The sequence below is a fragment of the Pleurodeles waltl genome, chromosome 4_2 (assembly GCF_031143425.1).
Source record: "Pleurodeles waltl isolate 20211129_DDA chromosome 4_2, aPleWal1.hap1.20221129, whole genome shotgun sequence".
Taxonomy (NCBI): domain Eukaryota; kingdom Metazoa; phylum Chordata; class Amphibia; order Caudata; family Salamandridae; genus Pleurodeles; species Pleurodeles waltl.
Window position 1 is genome coordinate 365811414 of NC_090443.1, and position 23283 is coordinate 365834696.

The 23283-nt window shown below is 42.8% G+C and overlaps 1 protein-coding gene across 4 annotated transcripts in view; it reads left to right on the plus strand.

Moving 5' to 3' along the window:
- The first annotated feature begins 321 nt into the window (after window positions 1-321).
- LOC138292724 (zinc finger protein 501-like) overlaps window positions 322-23283 on the plus strand; it is a 109674-nt gene continuing 86712 nt past the window's right edge. For all 4 annotated transcript variants that reach the window (XM_069231460.1, XM_069231462.1, XM_069231461.1 and 1 more), the window contains exons 1-2: window positions 322-502; window positions 2009-2135. In XM_069231460.1, the coding sequence (XP_069087561.1) occupies window positions 479-502; window positions 2009-2135 (151 nt within the window). In that variant the 5' untranslated portion in view covers window positions 322-478. The remainder of the gene's footprint in view (window positions 503-2008; window positions 2136-23283) is intronic.

Here is a 23283-nt window from a genome sequence, read left to right on the forward strand (position 1 = left end):
TACCAAGAAGCTGTGTGTCTGTTTTTGTAAAGAAGACAAATGTTTGAAACGTAAACTCCTTGATAGACGCACAGAGCTCCTTCTTTGTCGGTCCAATCTCAAACTTTACACACTAGTGGGAGGAGGGTAATATATGCCCCTGTTTTTTTATCGTTACTGCACCGCCGTGACTCTGAATGTAAGAACTAAAGGACAGGTAACTAACATCGTAGTCTGCTTGGGGAACTGTACTTTGTAAAGTTAATGTAGTTCTGAGCATGCGCGGTATGATTTCTGTCGAGCACATCCTACTGAAAGTATCTCATGCTCTGGGCACGCGCACTGAAATGGTAGAGCAGCACATGCTACCGTGTTTACTAAGAGGAGGCACTATTGTCTCTCCGGGTCTTCAGCTTGGCAGTTTTTCGTTCCCTGTGTTCAGCTTTCCGTCACTGTAAGGTAACTCCCGAAGATCAAACCCGTTTGAGGTCGTGTAGGAATGTACCGGCAACACACAGATGAGGTGAGTCGAATCTTGTATCAGGAAGTTAATTGGGACAGTGTTTGTTGAGGTGAATCTTCTCATTTTATTTCCATTTGTGTAGACTCGAACCTGCTTTAACAGCTTGAAATCAGGCATCTCTGGTCGTAACGCCACGTCTTCACCTTTGTCTACTTATTACATCTCGCAGTTGTACCCCTTTCAGTTGACATTCATTATTTCCCCAGCGATTGCCGCTGCCACCTTATTCCGCGTTAAGCATAAAGTGCAAAAACGCATAATTTATAACTTCATGTTTCTAAAAGAGTCCTCAGTATTCCTCTCCAGTGTGGCCTGCAGCCCCCGTGATGGTGTAGCATTACACAGTTGATTTCCGTTTTGTTCTTTTTATTTTATTCATATAACTCCTTACGAAATCATCTTGAATGTATATTGACACCTTCATTCGAACCCACTTCGCACATAACGCGAGGAGGAGCAAACAAAGTAGCACGAAGTTTCTGCACCCCTGGAACATTACAGACTGACTGGCGCATCTGATTCTACCCAAAGGGTGAATGGACATCATCATCTGTAGCAACCAGCCCTGCTACCACAGCACAAGGGGCCGATATGGGAGTACACTTTACGGCCCATGTAGGCCTAGGAGACAACAGCACCTTACGGGCTGTCCAAGACACCCCCAAAGCTGATGGATGTGAATTAGGCTTGCCTCGGTTAATTAAAAACAGAGGTGCTTGGTGAACCCCATATCCTGTGACTCAAAGTCCTATGTCTGTGAAGTCTATCTGAAAATCAGTCAGAAAACATAACACTCTTCTGTGAACTGCATGTTTGTGGCAGGTGCAGCCAGTTCTACTCCTAACCGTGAGGACGGCATTAGTCATGCTGACGTTTTCCGTAACTATTAGACCATGTGGGTCTCCCATAGAAAATCATCTCCCTGGGAGCGGGTTTGGGGATTACTTCTAAATCACACTTGCTCCAGTTTCAAGACATCTTTAGGGGAAGGCAAACTACCTGCTTATGAAAGTTTAAACACTCAAAAACAGATGCTAATGTTCTGAATTATTTTACATGTGAGGGGATTAGAATCCTTACCCGTTTTCACTTCTTGGTAAAATGAGAATATTCAAAGCCCTATTAAAGGCACTGAATATGCAGAGCCCCCACCCCTAAAAACCCTCAATCACCAGTGTAGACCCTTAGAGAGAAGTTGCAAGGAAATAGAGAGTATCAGCATATTCCCCAATACAGTATTAGCATTTGTCACGTAGTCTACCTCATATTTAATATCCACTCTGCATCCATCAGCATCCTCACTACACCCTTTTTATTTTTTCAGAGAAGTAGAGTTTAGTGCCCCCAACCTATATTTGTGGCTCTTTTCTGTAAAAGGGAAGGCATAATTTTGGTGGGAGGTTAATATTGAAATATGAAACTATTTCAGATTAACACCTGGGCACTGTATTCTAAGTTCTGCTAAATATTGCGGCTGAATTAACAATGTAAATGTGTGTATTTCAGGTCCCTGCCCCTTTTCATGAAGTTTCCTCTTGTTTCTCTGAAGAGGAGTGGAAGATTTTGCAGGAATGGCAGAAGGAACTTTGTGGGAACGTGATGAAAGAAATTCACCAAGCCCTAATCTTACTGGGTAATGTTACACTGTTGATCAAGAAATAGTACTGTCTACCTGAGGCAGCTCATATTATTGCAAGATTCTAAGAATGGATTTCGTTTTAAACTTCTGTATAAATTCTACGTAAATATTTGTAAGATCACATTGTATTTGTTCCCCCAGTGGACATGATTTGGTTATGTTCAAATGAGTCAGAATCCATGGATGACAGGCCGCGATAAATAAGACAGTGAGCATTAAAAGAAAGACAGCATTGATCTTGAATAGTGGTAGATTAGGAAATATAGGACTGTACAGTGATTAGACGACTGTGTAGTCAGCCAGGCAGAGAGGAAGCTCAGTAGTGATGGTTCTTTCAGGGCATTGAAGGAGATTAGAAAAATAAACAGGAAATAAGTCCTAGAAAATATATCCTAGAGTCCATGGCCTGACGGTCAGCTCTAGTTAAAATAGGTCGCCTTTTGTATCGCCAAGTTCCCTGGGACCATCCTCAAGGTGTTGTGTTACCATACATTTGGGATATGGCAAAATAGGATTCACCCATCAATATTATATTGGTGTCTAGGGAGGTGGAAAACTAAGTGTTAAATGTTTTTACCTCTAACCATTTCTATACTAGATTGTAGTTTCTTTTCAAGGTTAAACAGAGTAGTGTGAAAGTCACAAATTGTACAAAGTAAAGTCGCAGATAGAGGATGAAGGTTGCTATTCTAGCTCATCCATGTAACACACGATGATCAAATGGATAGAAAGAGGTGTTGTATGGCACCAGGAGAGGCATATATATACATTTACAACAATGTCTCATGAAATACATGCAAAATCACTGAAAACCAAACTGAGAGCTGTGGTAGAGAAAGGAAAAAAAACAATGATCAGTATCCTAGTGAATCTTCATAAATCCCAACAGTGGCCTGTCCACAGGGAATAAATGTCTCACTATTTGTTACAATAGTGCATAGAGGATCGACATATCCAAAGTCAGTGTCTACATTTTCTAGCTTTGGAGGCAGTGGAAAGAAAACTTTGATAGTATTGACTTTAGGTGGAAACACACATCAGAGATGATATGGTAGTGAGTGCCAGGGCCCTCAACCACCAACATCTCCTCTAAAGAGCAGAGAAGGCAATTGACAACTACTATATTCAAATCAAATAAAATATTTATTGTTTCAGCCAAACCGGCCATAACAATTAAAATAATGAATCCTCAAAATACATTAAAATAACCTCGAGCTTATATAAGAGCATTTTTATCAATTGCCCTGTACAATTTATTTATCGGCCAATTCATTCAGTTACATTCAAATGAGTCCATACAAACTCTCCAAGAAAGAATCTCCCAGAAAACTGATGGCCTAATGCTGCTACCCAGGCCAGGACTAGGTCGATCTTACTAACAATTGAGTGACTTTTTAACATAGGATTCGAACAACGTTTTTGCAGCCAGGGATTCATGATAATATCTAGTGTAATTCTATGCAGGTCTTGCCTGTGCACTATCTAAAAGTGCTCCGATCATGCTATGCATGCACTAATAAAACCTTTGGATGAATAAAACCCGATAAGAAGGCATTTCACCCAGAATGACCCAAAGATCAACCAATCTACAGGCCTGGAACGTTTCCATCAGCCAATACCAGGCAAACAGTAGCTATCATCATTAGAACGGATAGAAGCGGTCAGGGACGCTGCCCTTATGGCAAACATAGTATACCATATTTTCTGTACACAAAAAGCTAATCACCCCTATTCCATTATCAATGCAGTTAATTAATTTGGCAAAATTAGTACACAACTTTACACAGCTCTTTGCCAGATGGAACATCAGTCTCAAAAGGAACTTATTACAGTGTGACAGTTGTAACTTGCCAGACATTGCTACTTCTCGAATGATTTGAAACACTTGTGTACTTAATTTCCGTGCATCACAATTGTAGGCGGAGACAGCCAGCGCAATGTCTTTATCATCAGATTGAATGCACAGGGCTTCAGCCTCCTTACATTTCCTAACACCATGCTTTTGAAAAAATCGGTGTAGATACTGCTTATGACAGGAAAGCAGGAAATTGCATAACAAAAGAAAATGAGATAATGTTTCTTGTCCGCCCAAAGCACAAGGGCAACAATCAGGCCCCTCCGAACGATTTGTGGACCACCTCTTGGTCACAGAGGCCACTGGGAATGTACCCATGGAAAATTGTATATAAAGAGATATTTTTTCTGCTGGGTAGATGTTTTCAATGCGAGTGGCCTGGCCGTGGTCCTGGTTGAATGACAGGTAACAATTTAACAAAGGGCCAGGTTGATTACAAGTCATCAAAGTGTTATGATTTTAATACGCCTTTATGGCCACAGACAGGCTGGCTTTCGTAGTTTTTTCAGGATAGACCCACAGTTCTTTCAGGCCAGTGGTAGCTAGAATGTCTGACACATGCATAAACCATGGCAACTTGTGATGATTTTGTAACTTCGTAAAATCTGCTAACAATGCTCTGTACGGGGCCAGTTCGTCCTTGGGCCAAATGCGGAACCAATATTGTATCGATGCCTGAGCAATATAGTCTTCAATTTTTCCTATACGCAGGTCTATTCTTATGGCGTCCATGAGGGTACCGCAACCCAGATTTAATAATCGCTTTATAAAGTTATTTTCAGTTATTTGTATTTCCGGGATCTTCTAAAATCCCCAGATCTAAGCACCATATAGCGCTGCCGCCCTGGCCTTCATTTTGTCCGCCAATAGTGCCGAGAATGGTTGCCTCTAGATTTTTCTAATCTCGGCACCGCTCTAGCTTGCTGGGCCAAAGAGATGTAGCTTTTGTGTACCTGCTGGGACCATACTAGTTTTCTGTCCATTCAACATCCCGGGTAGCCATATGTAGTTACATGGTCCAAAGGCCCATTATTGACCTTGAAAGTGGCTCACAGCTTCCCCTTCTGGTTTAGTAACATAAATATTGTCTTCCCACTGTTAATCATCAGTTTTCTGGAAACACAAAAAGAGTCAAACCTTTCAGTAGGCGGTGCAGCAATAGCTCTGTTCTTGCCAATAACACTGCATCATCTGCGAAGAGCAGTATTGGTGTGCTCTTATTGGATAACTTCGGCACATAAAGGTTTAAGTCTTTTAAAATTTGAACAACCTCATTTATGTAGCAGTTAAATTGGGTCCGTGCCAGGATAGAGCCTTGCTTAACACCTTGTTGAATTGGAATCTCTGGTATATATTAATTCCTAGTGCTGTATCTGACCCCAGTGGTATTGCCAGTATGAAAAGAGATTATTAACTTCAAGATCTTCTCTGAGATGCTTGTTTCCGTCAAGGTTTGCCGTAAGACCGGGCAGTCAATGCTGTCAAAAGCAGTTTGGAGATCAAAGAATACCAAGTACAGTGGGGAATTTTTTAGGCAGACATATTTAGAACAAATTAGATTCATCCTGAAAAGCTGATCTATAAGGCTTTGGCCCCTCCTGAAACCTGCTTGCCCTGTTGATATTGGTCCTCTTTCTTCTATCCACTGATCTGGATGGAAAAATATGAATTTGCCAAAGATTTTACCAGCCCTGTCTAGCAGTGAGTTTGGCCTATAATTTAATACTTGATCCCTAGATCCTTTTCTATGTAGGGGCTCAATTATTAGATTTTCTCCATGATGCTGGAATTTTTTCAGTGGACCAGATGTTATTGTAGAAGCGAGTTAATATTGGTAGCAATAATGCTAGATAGTTACGATAAACATCTGTTGGAATTTTATCTGGGCCTGCTGCCTTGTGTGATTTTTGCAAGAGAATGTCTTGAGCAACTTCCTTTAAGCAGAATTCTTGAATTTGCTTCTTAGCACAGGCCTTGCCCGAGTTCTACACAGGGGCATGGGCTGGGCTTTGGCGATGATCAGCTGATCCGAACTACTATGTTGGGTCCTGCAGCCTTAACTCTGGTTAATGGAAGATAGCAAGATCCGACCTCAGCCCTGTCCTTTGAGGCCCTCACTTTGAGAAACACCCACAACCAACCTATATACCAAATAGATGGAGACACTGCCATACAGCTCTTAATTGAAACATACCAAAACATAAGACCCACTGAATGCACAGACAAGTATTAGTGGGAGTGCTTATTGTTATTATTGGCGAGCTCCACACTTTCAGTCACCCCTTGGTCTTGGCCCTTGGTTTGCCAAACCTATACTTTTAAAAACATCTTTGGGCTGAACAGTAACACAAAAATTTTTTTTTTATATAATACACAATGTCATATTCCAGTTGTATTATCTGGCACTACACTACAGCCATGAAACAGAGCAGCACTAGTGTTCAACAAATACCATGTTCCAAATGATTTAAAGGTATCAATTACGGTCTTTGCTTTCAAAATGAAGAAGCCTGCAAAGACAAGCATGCTGGGTGTTGAGGTGCAGTGGACTGATCTATGATGAGGTGTGGTGCAGAGCCAGATTTAAAGCCCTGGTATTTAATATATTTCATTTGGATAAAAACAACAAAAATACCATATTTTTCAATATTCTGTCTAATGAAATGACGTTTGGATTCTTATCTCATTGAACTGGTGACAAGTACATGGGTTAATTGAAGGCTGCAACCTCCCCCCAAACCGAGACCTAATGCTCTTACAAGTCTGTGCCTTCCCCATTGAGTGAAGTGTTTATTTACATTATTGCACTCAGCACCACGCCACCAACAGTGGTATTCACTTCATGCTTCCACATATAAAACAGATTATTTTTTAATAACTATTCAATTCTGCCTGCTCACCAATTCATTGTTATTAAGTGTATCTAGAATTATTGTCTAATGTATATATCACAGAGTGGAATCACTCCTTTTTGCTGTGTCACATTAGTACCCAGGGAACATATCAATTTGTGTTACTCTGTTATTGTTTAGATTAAAAAGATGAAAATCTCAGGGGATCTCTCAGGATGAGAGATTTCAGGTCCAGCACTAGGAATGGAGGAGAGGCAAAGGTGGTGGAAGAGTAAACGGGCAATGAAGCAGCGGGATTAGGCACAAAGAAGGCACGTTGAGAACGTTCCTCTGCGATCTCTTCCGTGTCTCAATGCTCATTAGTTCATCAAAGTGCATAAGATTCTCAGTTTAGCATATAGAGTTATGCTAAAAATGTGGTCCAAGTTTTGGAAATTTTGCCATGATAGCTACATTTAAACTGCAGATAAATAAGCAAAATTGCTCAGAGGACAGCTTTAAAGTTACAGGCTTCTATAATGACGGATCCCATCTGTGTGAGGTCCCTTATTTGTTGGACTTCAAATATTCACTTCAGCAACTTACTGAAGGGAAAAACAAATTGTTCTTAAAGTCTTGACATTACGCTAGCGCTGTCATAAATGCTGGAGAAATCACCACTCCATTCATTAGCAGTGACTGTATTGTACAGTACTTCCCTTAAGGGAAAACAGGTTTATTTATGAGTTACAAAAGGATGTATAGTCTTTTGCATCACATAAAGGAATTCAATCTTCACAGTCTTTCGCTCTGATTTTATTTTTCCTTGTCTTAATTTGCACTTTTACAAATCATTCACAAGTTTGAGATATTAGTAAAGTTTCTTGGACTCTTCTATAAAACCAGACATAGAGCTTGACTAACCTTACCACAGTTTTTGTCAAACCATTTTGGCATGAGAGATTGTTTATAGTTTGGTAAGGCTTTGTCAGGAGACTGGAAGTGTAACCCACAGTAACAGAAAAGGCCTGGGTCATTTGATTTTCCAAAAAATATCCTTAAGAAAAAGTCACAGTGCATTGTGTGCTACCAGAATATAGAATCCTACATATCGAACTATTGAAATGTCTTAGCAAGCATATTGCCACCAAGAATAAAGGGAAGAGAAGTATAGATTTGCTAAACTCCACATGTATATGATGTTATAATTTGGCTCACATTTTAAACGTACAAAACCATAAAAACTCACCTTTAATTGTTAGAGTTATCTCTAGTAACTATAGCTCGTGCCCTAAAGTAACTATAACTTGCCCTCACCATGCGTTGTTTTTGTATACTATTATTTTTATTATATTGATATTACCAATGATGTTATCAAAGATGTCATGGGTGCCGTAATTTGTGGGGTAATTAGCAGTGCATGGTGAGGGTGTGAGTTATAGTTACCTTAGTGCACAAATTATAGTAACTTGAGATAATTATAACTATATTAGGTGAATTTCTATGGTTTTGTACGTTTAAAATGTGATCCTAAATATAACATCCCTGTAACCTTTGTTTTTTTCAGTTAATTTCTATGTTATTTTTAACGTAAAGTAATTTTCAGTACTATGCCAGTAATTGTTATTACTATGCCATGCGTGGCAGTGGTTGGCTGCGACCAGGCCTGCCGGCCAGCCCCTTATAACTAAACAACCTTGCCTTCAGTCATGTGTGGTGGGGTTGCCCGCAGGGCCTGGCCTGTGGCCAGTCCCTGCAACCAACCCCCCTAACCACCCAACTCCACGCTGTGCGTGGCCCTAGGCCGTGTGCGGTGGGAGTTGCCGGCAGGTTTGCGTGGCCCCCGCTCCCCCGGCCGATTTTAGCCCCTGGAACCCAATCCCCTGTGGCCTGTCGTTAATATATTTATGTTTTTTGGAGTGGGAGGGCCAGTGGCTTCCCACCCTAGGCTGATCTTCACCTGAGGGACCGCATCCGCCATGGTCCGGCCTTCAACAAAAACATTTTCTTGGGGGGGGGATGGGAGGACCTAGGACCCAGAATTAATATTTTGGGTTTTTTTTGGAGAGAGGGCCACATGGCCCCACTTCCGGGGACCCCAACCCCGGGGCCTGGCCTAAACATTTATTTTTTTTGGGTGGAAAGGGGCCCCGTGGCCCCCCTCCCTGAGCCAATCAGAGCCAGGGGACCCCATCCCCGGGGGCCGGCCTAAACATTTTGGTGGTCATTCTGACCCTGGCGGTCTTTGACCGCCAGGGCGGAGGACCGCGGGAGCACCGCCGACAGGCCGGCGGTGCTCCAATGGGGATTCCGACCGCGGCGGTAAAGCCGCGGTCGGACCGGCACCACTGGCGGGGTCCCGCCAGTGTACCGCGGCCCCATTGAATCCTCCGCGGTGGCGCAGCTTGCTGCACCGCCGCGGGGATTCCGACCCCCCCTACCGCCATCCAGATCCCGGCGGTCGGACCGCCGAGATCCGGATGGCGGTAGGGGGGGTCGCGGGGCCCCTGGGGGCCCCTGCAGTGCCCATGCCACTGGCATGGGCATTGCAGGGGCCCCCGTAAGAGGGCCCCTAAATGTATTTCACTGTCTGCTGCGCAGACAGTGAAATACGCGACGGGTGCAACTGCACCCGTCGCACAGCTTCCACTCCGCCGGCTCGATTCCGAGCCGGCTTCATCGTGGAAGCCTCTTTCCCGCTGGGCTGGCTGGCGGTCTGAAGGCGACCGCCCGCCAGCCCAGCGGGAAAGTCAGAATTACCGCCGCGGTCTTTCGACCGCGGAACGGTAACCTGACGGCGGGACTTTGGCGGTCGGCCTCCGCCGCCCGCCAAGGTCAGAATGAGGGCCTTTATCTTTTGGCCGATCTAAGCCCCCGGGACCCCATTCCCCTGAGGCCCCGTCATGTCACCTTGCTGCCCCCACAGGGCACCCAATCAAAATGGTTGGGGACTGGGCTCCCCCTGGGGTCCGAGAAGACTCCCCGCCTCCTCCGGGAGCTGACATTGCTGTAATACATAGAGAGCTGCTATAGATATAGCTCCTTCTCTGTGAGAGCAATAGTTTCCTCTGTTTCCCTTCCTGCATTTCTGAAGGCAGGGAAACAGGGGAAACCTCAGCTTCCTGCAAGTGAGCACTGTTTGATAGCTCTCACTTGCTGGAACCGAAGTGTTTGCTCTGACTTGGCGGTGTTGGACAACCGACACCGCCAGGCTGCCGGCAGCCTGGTGGTCCCGGTGGTTGTAATCCGCCAGGGCAGCGCTGCTTGCTACGCCGCCCTGGGGATTACGAGTCCCCATACCGCCAGCCTTGAAAGGCTGTCAGAATGGGGTTGTCGGGGGCCTCTGGGGGCCCCTGCACTGTCCATGCACTTGGCAATCCTCTGAGATTGTGAAAAGAATAGAAGCGTCCATGACTGGCACTGGTGATGTAGGGACAGAGGCAGTCAAGGGGCTTTCCACAGTCTCAGTCAAACCACTCTGATCACTGACATCAGAAACTGGTGAATGATGAGACAGACGCCTCAAGTGCAAAGAATCTTGCACAATCGACTTTTCAAGGCAGTGAGCAGTCACTATGTGTCCTTTGCTAGTCACAACTTTGAAGGGTTCAGCATCAAAGGTAGCATCAGATTTGTGTTGTCTCTTTTGTCACACCAATACTAGATCTCTTTCATTGAAAATAATGCTATTGGCACATCGCCGTTTGTTGACATATGCTTTCATCTTTTGTTCACGGCACAAGTCTGTTTGGCGAAGTTCTCCTTCTGTTGTAGATCGTCTGTTGGTCCATGATGGTAACTTGGTCCCCAAGGCTCTCCTGAACATCAAGGTGGCAGGACTTTCATCTGTCGTTGAATGAGGAGCTGACCGGTAAGCTCAAAGAGTAGCACGGAGAGCTGACCTTAGATCAAGCTTCTCCAATTTAGCACGCTGGATAATCTAAGTGTGCACATACAGCATTAGACAGCGGCCATTGGTTGTGGCCAAAAAGGTGTGATCTTCTGATGCTTCACAATGAGATAATTGAGAAAGTCTAGAATTCTTGACTGTTAAAAGGCGGATCATTGTCAGACTTTAGAATCAAAGGAACACCCCATATTGCAAAAGTGCCATCTAACCATTTGATGATTATTTCTTAAGTAATCAATGAGAGATCTTCTACTAATGGAAAATGGGAGTATTCATCAGAAAGCACCAGCAGGTGATGTCCATTGTCACTAGGACCAAAGAAATCAACAGTGATCCTCTCTCATGCATGTTTTGGTAAATCCGATATGCTCAAGGTATGTTGAGTGACTTTGGGAGATAAACAATTGTACAAACGACAGACCTTCTACTCTCTTTCAACTCTTTCTTCATGATGAGGAAACAAAACTCAGTCTCGGAGAGCTCGTTTAGAGGCAACAGTTCCATGATGTTCTTCATGGGCCACTTCAATTACTTGGTATGACAACTTTTAAATCTCGTAAGAAAATATCTTCTTGAGTAACGGACAGTTTGTCATTCACATTTTGGAACTTCTGATATTCGCTGTCATGTGTGAGAGGTTGAGTGTGCAGTTTCCAGGATTGATGTGCAATAATGTCCTTTAGTATTGTTGTGTCACCTTTTTAGTTATAACTTCATACAAGTTATTTTAGCGAACTAGGCCTGCCTCTGTGCATTTTAGCCTACATATATTTTATTCAGCTTCGTTTATTATTTTAACAATAGCCATGTTTGCGGTCTTGTTTTATTTCTCTCTTTCTAGCTGTTCTTTACCTAGGTCAGCACTGCGTTCTTAAACAAGACATTTCTTTCACTCTGTGCTTTTCTCAAGGCTGCAGTAAGATAGGTTGCCACTAAACGTGGTAAGGCTTTGTCTCCATTGTTCATAGAAACATACACATCCTTATGTACGGAAATTTTCTCAGAACATCAGCTGTCTTATTATAAAAACACTTCTCTGTCCCATACACGTTAGAGGGAAATTCCAGCCAGATGACCATGAATGTATGCTGATTGCTGAAATGCTTCGCTACAGCTGCTAATGTAGACTTCAGGTCTCTTGATCATGTATGAGGGACGATGTCTTCCCAAGGAACCTGAAGGGCAGAATTAGAGCTTAATATGCTGTGCTCTAACATAGCCTTGGTAGGAATTATTTTAATGATTCTAGTGACAATATGGTGGCGTTATTTTTATGCTTTACTCTCCTTGTCACAGTTCTAATCCTGTCTTGCTTTATCGTTCTGGTTATTGCAGTACATGCTTTATTATCTAAGATGCTGTTGCTTCATTAAAACCTTATTGAAACATATACTGCCTCTAGGTGTCCTTTTATTTGTGAGACTAATGTAAGTGAGAGAAACAGATGCAATCTGAGTGACCACGATTTCCCTGAGGAGTCAATTGTGTCATGTGCTCGGCTGCCCAATCATCCCTGCATCATGCGCTTGGCTGCCCAATCATCCCTGCTCTTGGGTGGAGATGAGGGACTGCTAGTTAGCCGGAGCAAAACCCGGATTAGGTCGACAGGTGTCACCTGTAGTGGGTTCAGACTCAGTACCCCACAGCGCCGCCAACGTTTGGTCAGGCTCTAATTTTCCGGTCCTCCTGAGTATCTCTGTCTCACTACATACAAATACACCTCAGTAGTATATACAGAGACATCTCAGTAGTATATACGGAGACATCGGTGGTATTGAGGATTTTCCTCCTCAGCTAAGTAGGGAGTACCTAACTAATGCTGTTAGTTGTTCAAGCTTGAACCATTAAAAGGATAATCCCCATTTGGTATGCTTATCTCTGAACAGAATGTACCATTCATGATGGCGAACCCGCAACAGGTAGGAATTGCAGTTAATATGCGACCACCCCATACTGCACATTTATTGGCACATGGCCTAACGGCCCAGGGGGGTCAAGTCACATTTGTTGTTGAGGCTCATTCAGCCTATAGAACAGAATTTTTCTATTCTTGGATCACATTTCCAGCAGCTCATGGGAACACAAATACATTTCATCACTATACAATGGCAAATATACCTGCACAATACAGAGAATATGCATATCTGCAAATACCTCTATCTTTATCAAGAACATAATAATTGGCTTGATGGCGCCCTACCCCATACAATTCTACATGTTAGGTTAGGTCCTCTAAGTAATGATGGTCCTACCTGGCCTTAATTGGCCACATATACACCTCACCCTGATGCAGCAACCTTGGCGGTAGCTGAAGTCCGTCGCTTATATGCTGAGTTGATGGAAATATATAAACGATTAGTACAGTTTGTAATGCAAACATTAAACACAAACCCAGCACGTGCTGCTCAAGCGCAACCACATGCAGTAACGCCAGGCATTAATCTGGCGACTGTACATTCGATCATGGGTAAGTACCCACCAAACGAGAAGAGATTCGGTTTTGGTTAGCTAAAAAAATAAATGCACTGAAAACAGTATTTCCCCATACGGGACCTCAGGATAAATATAGAATATTAACTATGTGCTTGCCATTTGGGGTGGGTCCCACTATAGATAAATGCAATACTTGGGGCAAGGTATTTGCCACGCCCTATACTACTGCACATGAAACACCGACACTTGCCAACTTACCGGAAGTGTTGAAACAAATTCAAGATGAATACGGGGCGGCCCTGGACTTGGGGATGCAGCTAATGGGCAATTTTGCCACAGTATCCTCAATTATATTAAGTAACCTTAAAGGGGAAGCAGTTGCACTAGCAGTGCGACTGCGGCTCCGGGACATTCCTCCACAGGATCAAGAGCGTGAGCTGCTTAAGATTATCGCAAAGACCTACTCTAGCATTGATCGAGATAGTCTGGGGGCCAGAACAACAAAATCACAACTTCAGGGTAAATCTAATAAAGATTCAACCAAGCAAGCTTCTGAGGGTACTAAAAAACGGTGGGATAAAAAACATCAAACACCTAAAAAAGAAAGGGGAGAATCTCCACATCCAGAGACCCCACAAAATAGATCTAATCTCAGAAATAGAGATAATATAAAAACGCCTGACAGATATCAATATACTGATACACGCTAATCTCGTTCCTTTCAGGACTTACCGGAAAAACGCGGTGAGAGAGGTGGGCGATTAGAGCGAAGAACCGAGTACCTGAAACCGAGACAGGAATCACAACGCTCAATAGAAGTTTCAGTTAAAAAAGAAGAGAAAATTCCCCAACAAAAACTCCAATTCAAAAAGAAAAAAGTGGCAGCAGTTGCAGTTCGACATGCCATTCAAGAAGAAGGCTCTAATAAAGAACAAGAAGTGGACATTAGCGCTATTAGACAGCGGAGCAGAGGTCACAATAGTTCGCCGGAATCTTTTAGAGCATCTGGAGGTGAAAGCAACTGACAACTTCTTATAAGTTGAAACTGCAGACATGCGTGTCTCCACGCCTGATAGGGTGCACAAAGGAACGTTACAGTTAAAAGGAGACATTGAGCACATAATCGACGCAATCTTTTGGGACCGCATTGTAATTATATATGATATTCTATTGGCTGAAAGGGATTGGCCACCTGAATTTGTCCGTACATGCCCATGTTATCAAACCTTCTTTCTCAACCCTTGTTCCGATGAGCTCGCAGAATCCTGCGCCATCGATTGGGAATTGGCGCAGGCCCCAGCGTTATACCGCAACCAAGTAGGGTGGGATAAAGATTCCCCTTATCCTGTAATTCCTATTAAAATCAACCCCAGACACAACCCCAGTATCCAATAAAACATGATGTTAAAGCACCTGTGAGGGAAATCCTCACACAACTGGAGTACCGGGGCGTAATCAAACCCTGTGTCTCACCAGTGAATAATCCCTTATTCCCAGTAGCTAAACCGGACCATTTGTGTAGAATAGTTTTAAACTACAGACATTTAAACAGTCGTACCCGCACATAAGCTATACAAAACTCACATAGCACAGCACTCATGAACAACATAGTGCGCAAAAAAATGCAAAACAACGCTGGACATTTCCAGTGGTTTCTTCTGTAAAAATATAGCACCTGAGAGTAGAGACTTAACAAGTTTCAGTGCACTAGGCTCCCAGGCAAAATTCTGTTATTTACCGAACAGTCCAGGACTGTTCGCTGCTTGTCTGACTTCAGTATAGCACGACATTGACCCTGAAGCATTGTCCTATGTAGATGATATCTATCTCACGGATGATGAATTACTGCAACATCTAAGATGGGTAGCCTGCATTATTGTAGAATTTGCCAAATTTGGCTATAAATTCAACTTCAAGAAAAAAAAAGTAACCTTCCTTAGTGTCCTGTTTCTGTGATCCGAATTGTCAAGTGAAGGAAAGAGCCTAGCACCACAATTCTTGGAAACATTTGCAGTTACAACCTCCAAATACAATTAAAAACTCCAATCCCTAATGGTTTCCTAAATTTTGGCAGAATTTACATTCCAGACCATGCAACACGCATAAAACCTTTATATGACTTAATACGTCCTGACTTTTCCAGTAAACTTTGGACAGTCGAACAGACACACATTCTCAGAGCTTTGCAAACAGACATGCTTGCAGCACAACACTTACACACAAGGGAAAACAAAAAACATCTGCTCATCAGAGTAAGTGCTGGTACCTATGTAACTTTCAATGACGGTGAGACAGTACCGACTGCGTACAAATCACATTTGTATTTAGCAGCAGAACAACACTTAGCTCCCACTGAGAAAAGTCTCTCTGCTGTTCAGATGGCCGTCATCAAAGAAAGACCACTAACCCAGGGGAAACGCATTATTGTCGTCTCTCCATTTCCAGCCCTTGAGGCTCTTACCAAAGCAAGCATTCCGAACGCTAAAGCATTACATCCACGTTGGATTCAATGGGCAACGTCTTTGACAGCAACTGATGTTGACTACATTTTTTACTCAAAATTACAAACACAGAGAATTTTGACAATATGAACTAGAATACTCAGTTCCAGCAAACACATTGCCTATTGATCAATATCAAAGAGTCATGTACACCGATGGCTCAGCACAACCTGCAATAGGAACAAAACATCAATACTCCGCTGCTTGTGCAGTCATAAGTAGCTACATGGAGGATAATAAATTTTGTCCCCAACATACATTCACGCAAACCCTAGGGGATTGCACAGCACAACTAGCAGAGCTAAGGGCTCTGGTAATGGCACTGGAGAAAACGGATCCTGCACAGCTAACGCTGATTGTTTGTGATTTGTACTATTGTGTCCAGTCCTTCAATGAATACCTGCATTACTTGCGCCAGAATGGGTTCAGAGATTCTAAAGGCAACACCATTAAACACAGACTTGTTTGGGGGAAAGTAGCAGATCTGAAGGAAACGCTACCAAACGTCCATGTTGTACATACACTTGGACACCAGCGCGTTGCAATACATGATGCTGGAAATACACTGGCTGATGAAGCAGCCAAATCAGCAGTAGCTACGGCTGCTGTTGCTGCAGTAACCCACTCTGGAACAAAACCGGACAATGACATATGGCCTGCATGAAAGCTACTGCTGAAGGCATGCCCTATCCAAAAGCATTTCCTGCTAAATATTCCTACCAAATGGGAGGCTTCCTTGATGCTGAAGTAAAGATACCAGGTGTGGGAGTTTGGGTAATTCTCAACAAAGACATGAGATCAGAGTTGACTAAAGCAGTGCATGAGGGGGTTGCATCTGCCCATGCTGGTGTGGAGGCTACAATAGCATTATTGCAAGCACGTTATTGGTGGCCAGGTTTATACAAACAGACCAACCAGTATGTCCTTTGTTGTGACATCTGCCAACAAATTAAGGGCTCCACTACCAAATGCCCACCGTAGACACCCCTCCTAATTTCTAGCAAACCATTACAATGTGTGTACTTGGACCATTGTGGTCCCCTAATGCCGGACAGTGCATACAAATACTTCTTAGTCGCTGTTGACTCTTGCTCCAGATTTCTATGGGTGTGGTCACAATGCTCGGCTGACGCTCGGACTGTTACTAAAGATTTGCAGGTCTTTATCGGCACATATGCAGTTGCGGCTTTCCACTTGGACCAGGGCCCTGCTTTTGCCTCAAGGCCATTCAGAGATGCTGTGGCTTTGTTAGGGGTCAAACTCCATTACTCATCTCCATTTCATCCGGAGGGAAATAGTGTAGTGGAGCGACAAAACCATGATTTAAAGCAGTCCTTAACAGCCAGAGTCTTAGGTACGGGTTGTAGTTGGCTTAATCTCCTGTATGGAGTCTAGAGAGCACTTAACAATCTCCTAGAAGGTCCCTTGGGGGTCGTACTTCATACGTGTACCTGTTTGGAACACAAATGTATGTTCCAGATCTTGATGGTCCTGGCGTGGAGACGGCAGAAACACCTTTTGACATAAATGAACGTCACTGTCTTGCAGGAATTACAATAGTTCAGTGACGACAACACTTCTGCCAGTGCTGCCTCTGCAGGAATTAAGAACGTACCAATAACATCCAATGTCTGGATTCCAAAAGTTGGGGATCTAGTACGTGAAAAAGTTGCTGTGAAAAAGGAGTTTGGTTTTTCTTATCACGCAACGGTCCCAGTCTTGGGGATATACAGTACCAGAACTGTCATTCTACCACCGTTGGCTGGTGCTAAAGAAAATCGTTTTGTATCTATCAACAATGTCAAGTTACATCATGTGGCCGATCCTGCACAGCAGACCAAGAGGAGCAGCCAGTAGTTGCCGAATCCCTCTCACTACTGGTCAAGACGTCCCTCTACAAGTTTTAAGCAACAACACTGACACCTCTCCGATCTTGGGGAGGGTGGAAAATGATCTTGCATTGGTTCCACTAACATCTGTTACAACAAACAATACAGAAATTACTGATCAATTTGACACAACTTAAACACAGAAGGATGGCGTCATTTACTATGAACCACCACCGGAGACTCCTACCAGTTCTCCCCCTACAAATACGGCTCCAGCTTTTGCACAAACTGCTTCTGTATACTTTTCCGACATCAACGACACCTTCATTTGCCTCATCCACATCTGAACGGCCAGAAAAACATAAGCTGATAAATTGGCTCAAAACAAATTACTTTATTTTCCCATGGAACTATTTGTGGCTTTCTTTGACTGTGTTAACTCTCCTCCTTTGGATTGGCTTTGTCATAACATTCTTTCTATTAATACATGGTCATTTCCTTCCTGAAAGATCAACAGTTGAACTGGTGGATGAGTTCCTAAAACCCAATTTTTCTTCTCACAAGGTCCGCAGAGACTTTTCTTTCGTGAACATTTCCACTATACCAATTCCTGATGGGATTGTTTGGGATTAAGTCACATTTGACATATACGGCCCCACTGAGGTCACTCAAATACCATATGTGTTTAAACTTTCAATTAATTACGTAATAATACCCGGAGTTGTTTCTGATGACTGGGATGTGAAAACAGTTGATTCTATGATGACTGAATTGCAGTATTTCACTGTATTTGAAAGTGAAGATGTTTATCAATCTAAAGAGAATTATGGTGATATGTTTTGCTATAATTACTGTGGACATAATTTCATTCAAAGAGCAAGTACCCGAAAGACTATTTTTAATTACACACAATGGGAACATTGTTCACCACAAGGGAGCTCTAAAACATATTCTGAAAAATTTGAATATTTTTCTGGGCACAGTGGTAAAAATGCTGAGTCATATTATTTCAAATTGCTATTAATGGAAAATGTACATATATTATTGGCAGATACGAAATTCATTTTTTCGGAATCCTTTGTTTCCCGGTTGGCTATAGAAGGCTGTGAATATTGGATGGAGTCGATTGACTTAAAAAGTGTATGGGGGACAAGAAATTGGCAAATAAGGGGGAAGGAAGCTTTATTCAGAGCATGCCTGATACCTGTTCAAATGATCATTTTTAATGAAACCGCACAACAGACAAGTTGTTTAGGCTTAGCAAACATTAAGGATTTGAATGCGCCCTGTATTCCTGCCCCTGCAAAATTTTACAAATGGCAAAAGTATATAAATGCAACTGAAGATCAGCTTGATGAATGGGTCTAGAATGGCACGTTTAGTGCTTCACTGTCACGTTCTGGCGGGTGGTTATTGTGGCCAATAGATACCAATAGGTGTCACAAATGTTTTGTAAACTCCACGGGGGTTTTAGAACAAGTAGGCCGGACCCTAGCTATGTGTCACCTGAACTTCAGGGTATAGTAACAACATACAGTGTAGGGAAACTATGCCAGCAATAGTTGAAGAGTTCCTCACTAGATGCGGTTAGAGAACACTTCAGTCTCCTGTCTAATAACACTGACTTACAGGATTTCCTGTTAGGCCCCAGAAAACAATGCAGAAAGCGCTTCTTATATGCAGTCCATAATGAAATTTGGAAGCTTTCTCAACAAGAAGCTGCTGCCAGGTTAAGGCAAATAGATCAGGAAAACTTACAGAAGGCATTAGCTGTTGTAGATAATGGGATTAATACCCGGTCCGACCGGATATATACCTTAAACAACATTGTTTCTTCTGCAATAGACATAATACAAAGTGATATGTCTTCTTTATACCATGGACAGAGTCAACTAAGGTCCACTATGCAGTTGGGTTGGACACTACAAACATCGAAGGCAGGTCACGTTCCCTGGCAACACGTTAGCGCAAGGGATATATTTTCCACATTTAATTTAACGCGACAACAACATCTAAGGGCCAAGAAAGAAGCGACTTATGTCATATTAAATATTGAAAAGTTAGAAAAGTTGCCTTTTACTGTGGCTGAAATACCATCTGCTGAGTGGTTAATACACTGGGTCATTAATCTGTCTATTTCAACACTTCAATTCACGTCCTGCTTAAAACACATTCCAGTAGGAAGATATGAAAGACTAGGAGATAGTTACATCCATGAGGTGTGGGAGCTACCCTTCTCATACAAATGTGTCAGTGGCATGAAAGAGGTTTTTCTTAGCGGTAGTGAACGCAAGACTTCTGTCAGCCATTCAATGGTTTGTAAACAGCTGTCCTTGCACTGGGCGTGTAATGCTTCAGCAGCAAACTTGGCATGCTATCTGAAGGGAGTTCCAGTCCCCTTGATTAGACTTGCGTTCCAGGTGCTCTCAAATGGCAGCTATGTTCTCCTCAATAGTGAAAACTGTTGTGGGATGCGAGCTGGAATAGTTTATGTTGTTTTGGTCTCTAAGATTGTTACATGCTGCAAGAACGTACTTTTTCCTCATGCAAGACAGAGGGAAGTAGCTGAGATGTGGCCCCATATTGCTACTTCAAATGTGAATTTTGACAAGTTGAGCAGACTCAAGGTGTTATTGTTTCAAAAACATGTGGCGCTTGCATCTGCATGCAAGACCTACGTCCTTCAGGTGGCAAGGTCATCAGCAGAGATACAGTTCCTTTTAAGTACTAACGTTCAGAGACACTTTGGTGAGCTTCTGGGACGAATATTTAATGCGTCCAGTTCTACTGGAATCGCACATTTCTTTAAGCTGTTGGTTCTGGTTTCGGTCACACCTTCTCTACATTCGGTTTAATACCATCAGCCTTCCACTCAGTATTCTCCAGTATCTTCGGAGGCTTTCCAGTAACTTGGCTATAATAGGTGGCATCTTGCTATTGCTACTTTTTCTGCGCAATGGCTGTCCCGCTGCAAAAAGGAGAACTGAAAGCGCTCCCACCGGAGCAGCTGCGTCATGAACGCATGATGCAGTACTTTGGAGCAACACTCCTTGAGCAGTTAAGAGTGTGACTGGTCTGTGTCATTCAGACCGGTTTTACGTTGTGTGCAGCCCATGGTTTGGTGCCTCTGGTGCGCGTTCGAACATACACTGAAAGTTTGTCTTTCTATGCAGCGCTTGCTTTCATTGGACCCTGATCTGCTGATGTTCTCGCTGAGGGCTAATTACCAGACGTTGAGGGTGCGTTTGCTACGGGAAGCTGCTTATGAGTTGCCCTTTGTGGGGGATGCAGCTCTAATCTGATTGTTGGGTACACCACGGAATGCTGCTGCCTTGGCTGGAGCTCTGGCTTTGGAACATGAATGCCCCTTTGTTTTCCTTGGCGATTAATTTCCTACTTTTGCTGAAGTACAAAATTTCCTGTCTTCAATTATCCCTGATTCGATTGACAACTTCCAAAATGACTCTGACTCTTGAAATACGGCCTTTTTTACGCCACAAGTTACCATTTTAAATTGTTCTTTTTACACATGCTTAAGTGACTTTTAACTTGTCATTATTGACATTTTTATATATGCCTTAGGTTAGAATTTTAGTAGCTTTTTATATATAAGTAGGCTTTGAACCACCTTTGAACTGGCAAGGGGAGGGTGTTGTGTAGCCATTTTAGTTATAGCTTCATACAAGTTATTTTAGCGAACTAGGCCTTCCGCTGTGCACTTTAACCTAGATATATATTGTATTCAGCTTTGTTTATTAGTTTAACAATAGCCACATTTGCGGGTTGTTTTATTTCTCTCTATCTAGCTGTTCTTTGTCTAGGTCAGCACTGCGTTCCAAAGCAAGACTTTTCTTTCACTCCGTGCTTTTCTCAAGGCTGCAGTAAGATAGGTTGCTGGTAAACGTGATAACGCTTTGTCTTCAGTGTTCATAGAAACATACACATCCTTACGTACGGACATTTTCTCAGAACATCAGCTGTTTTATTATAAAAACACTTCTTGGTCCCATACATGTTAGAGGGAGATTCCAGTCAGATGATCACAACTGTATGCTGATTGCTGAAACGCTTCTCTACAGCTGCTTATATAGACTACAGGCCTCTTGCTCAGGTATGAGGGATGATGTCTTCTCAGGGAAACCTGAAGGGAAGAATTAGAGCTTAACATGCTGTGCTGTAACATAGCCTAGGTAGGAATTATTTTAATGATTCTAGTGACAATATGGTAGCGTTATTTTTTATGCTTTACTCTCCTTGTCACAATTCTAATCCTGTCCTGCTTTATCGTCCTGGTTATTGCAGTACATGCTTTATTATCTAAGATGCAGTTGCTTCATTAAAACCTTATTGAAACATATACTGCCTCTGATTGTCCTTGTAATGTGAGACTAATGTAAGTGAGAGCAACGGATGCGATCTGAGTGACTATGATTTCCCTGAGGAGTCAATTGTGTCATGCGCTCGGCTGCCCAATCATCCCTGTCCTTGGGTGGAGATGAGGCACTGCTAGTTAGCCGGAGCAAAACCCGGATTAGGCCGACAGGTGTCACCCTGTAGTGGGTTCAGCCTCAGTCCCCCACAGCGCAAGTGATTCTGCCGTCCAAATCCAGTAGTCTCATTAGAATAGTGAGAGCCTACGCAATAGTATCAGCATGTCGCTATCTTTGCTCGTTGCAGTAATAATTTGTTCCAAAGAAATATCGATAGGGGTATTGGACTTTATGAAGAAGGTTAAGTAAGCTTCAGCCACTTTGGAAGGAGTACCATGACACTGTACTTGCACTAATGAAAAGTAGTCAGCAAGGTTTTGAGCTTTCCCTGGTTGGTGCACAATACTGTAGCCATATTCCTGTAGTTGCAAACCCCAACGTTCAATTCTAAGAGGCTTCTTGGCTTTCGAATTGCCAGTAATGCTTGATGATCAGTTACAAGAGTGAAAGGTGTTCCATATAAGAACACATGGAAATGTTTACACGTCCTCACCACTGCGAAACATTCTTTGTTAGGATGTTTATTGGCACATTCAGCTTATGAGAAACTACTGCTTGCTTATCTCACAATATGCCATTGAGAATTTGGGTGCCCATTGTGTTGGGCAAGGAGCGCACCTAACCAAACCCGGCGTGCGTCAACAACAACCTCTGTATGAAGCTTCGGATCAAAGTATGCCATTTCAGTGGCGTTCTCAGTTGAATGCTTGATTTTCTTAAAACTTTGTTCACATTTGTGTGCCGTGTAAAATAAAGCATTTCTTTTTGTTAAGTCTCTTAAGAGAGCACTTACTATGGCTAAGACATGTATGTACCGGGAACAATAACTGGTCATACCAAGGAATCATAGTAACATAGTAACATCTTGTGAGGGATTGGTAGCTGACACGCTAGTACTTTAGCTGGATCCAGTGTCATAACCCCAGCAGAAACGATATGGCCAAATAATTATTTGAGTTTCATTTTGTGAAACTCATGTTTCTCAGTATTCAAGGTTAAACCTGCATCAGCAACTAAACAACACACTTGTGTAAGAGCTTTATCATGCTCCGAAAACCAATGTCATCACTGTTATTGAAAGCATTCATGACAGGTTGTATGATACGTCGAATGACATCTTGAAAAGGTTCTGCAGCTGATGACACACCGAAATGTAAATGTTTATATCTGAACAAACCAATGTGGGTAGAAAAGGTGGTAATGTATCTGCAATTTTCTTAGAGTTCCAATTGATAATATCCTTTTTTCAGATCACGGCGAGAGAAGGCTTTGGTACTATTTAGTTGCACTATC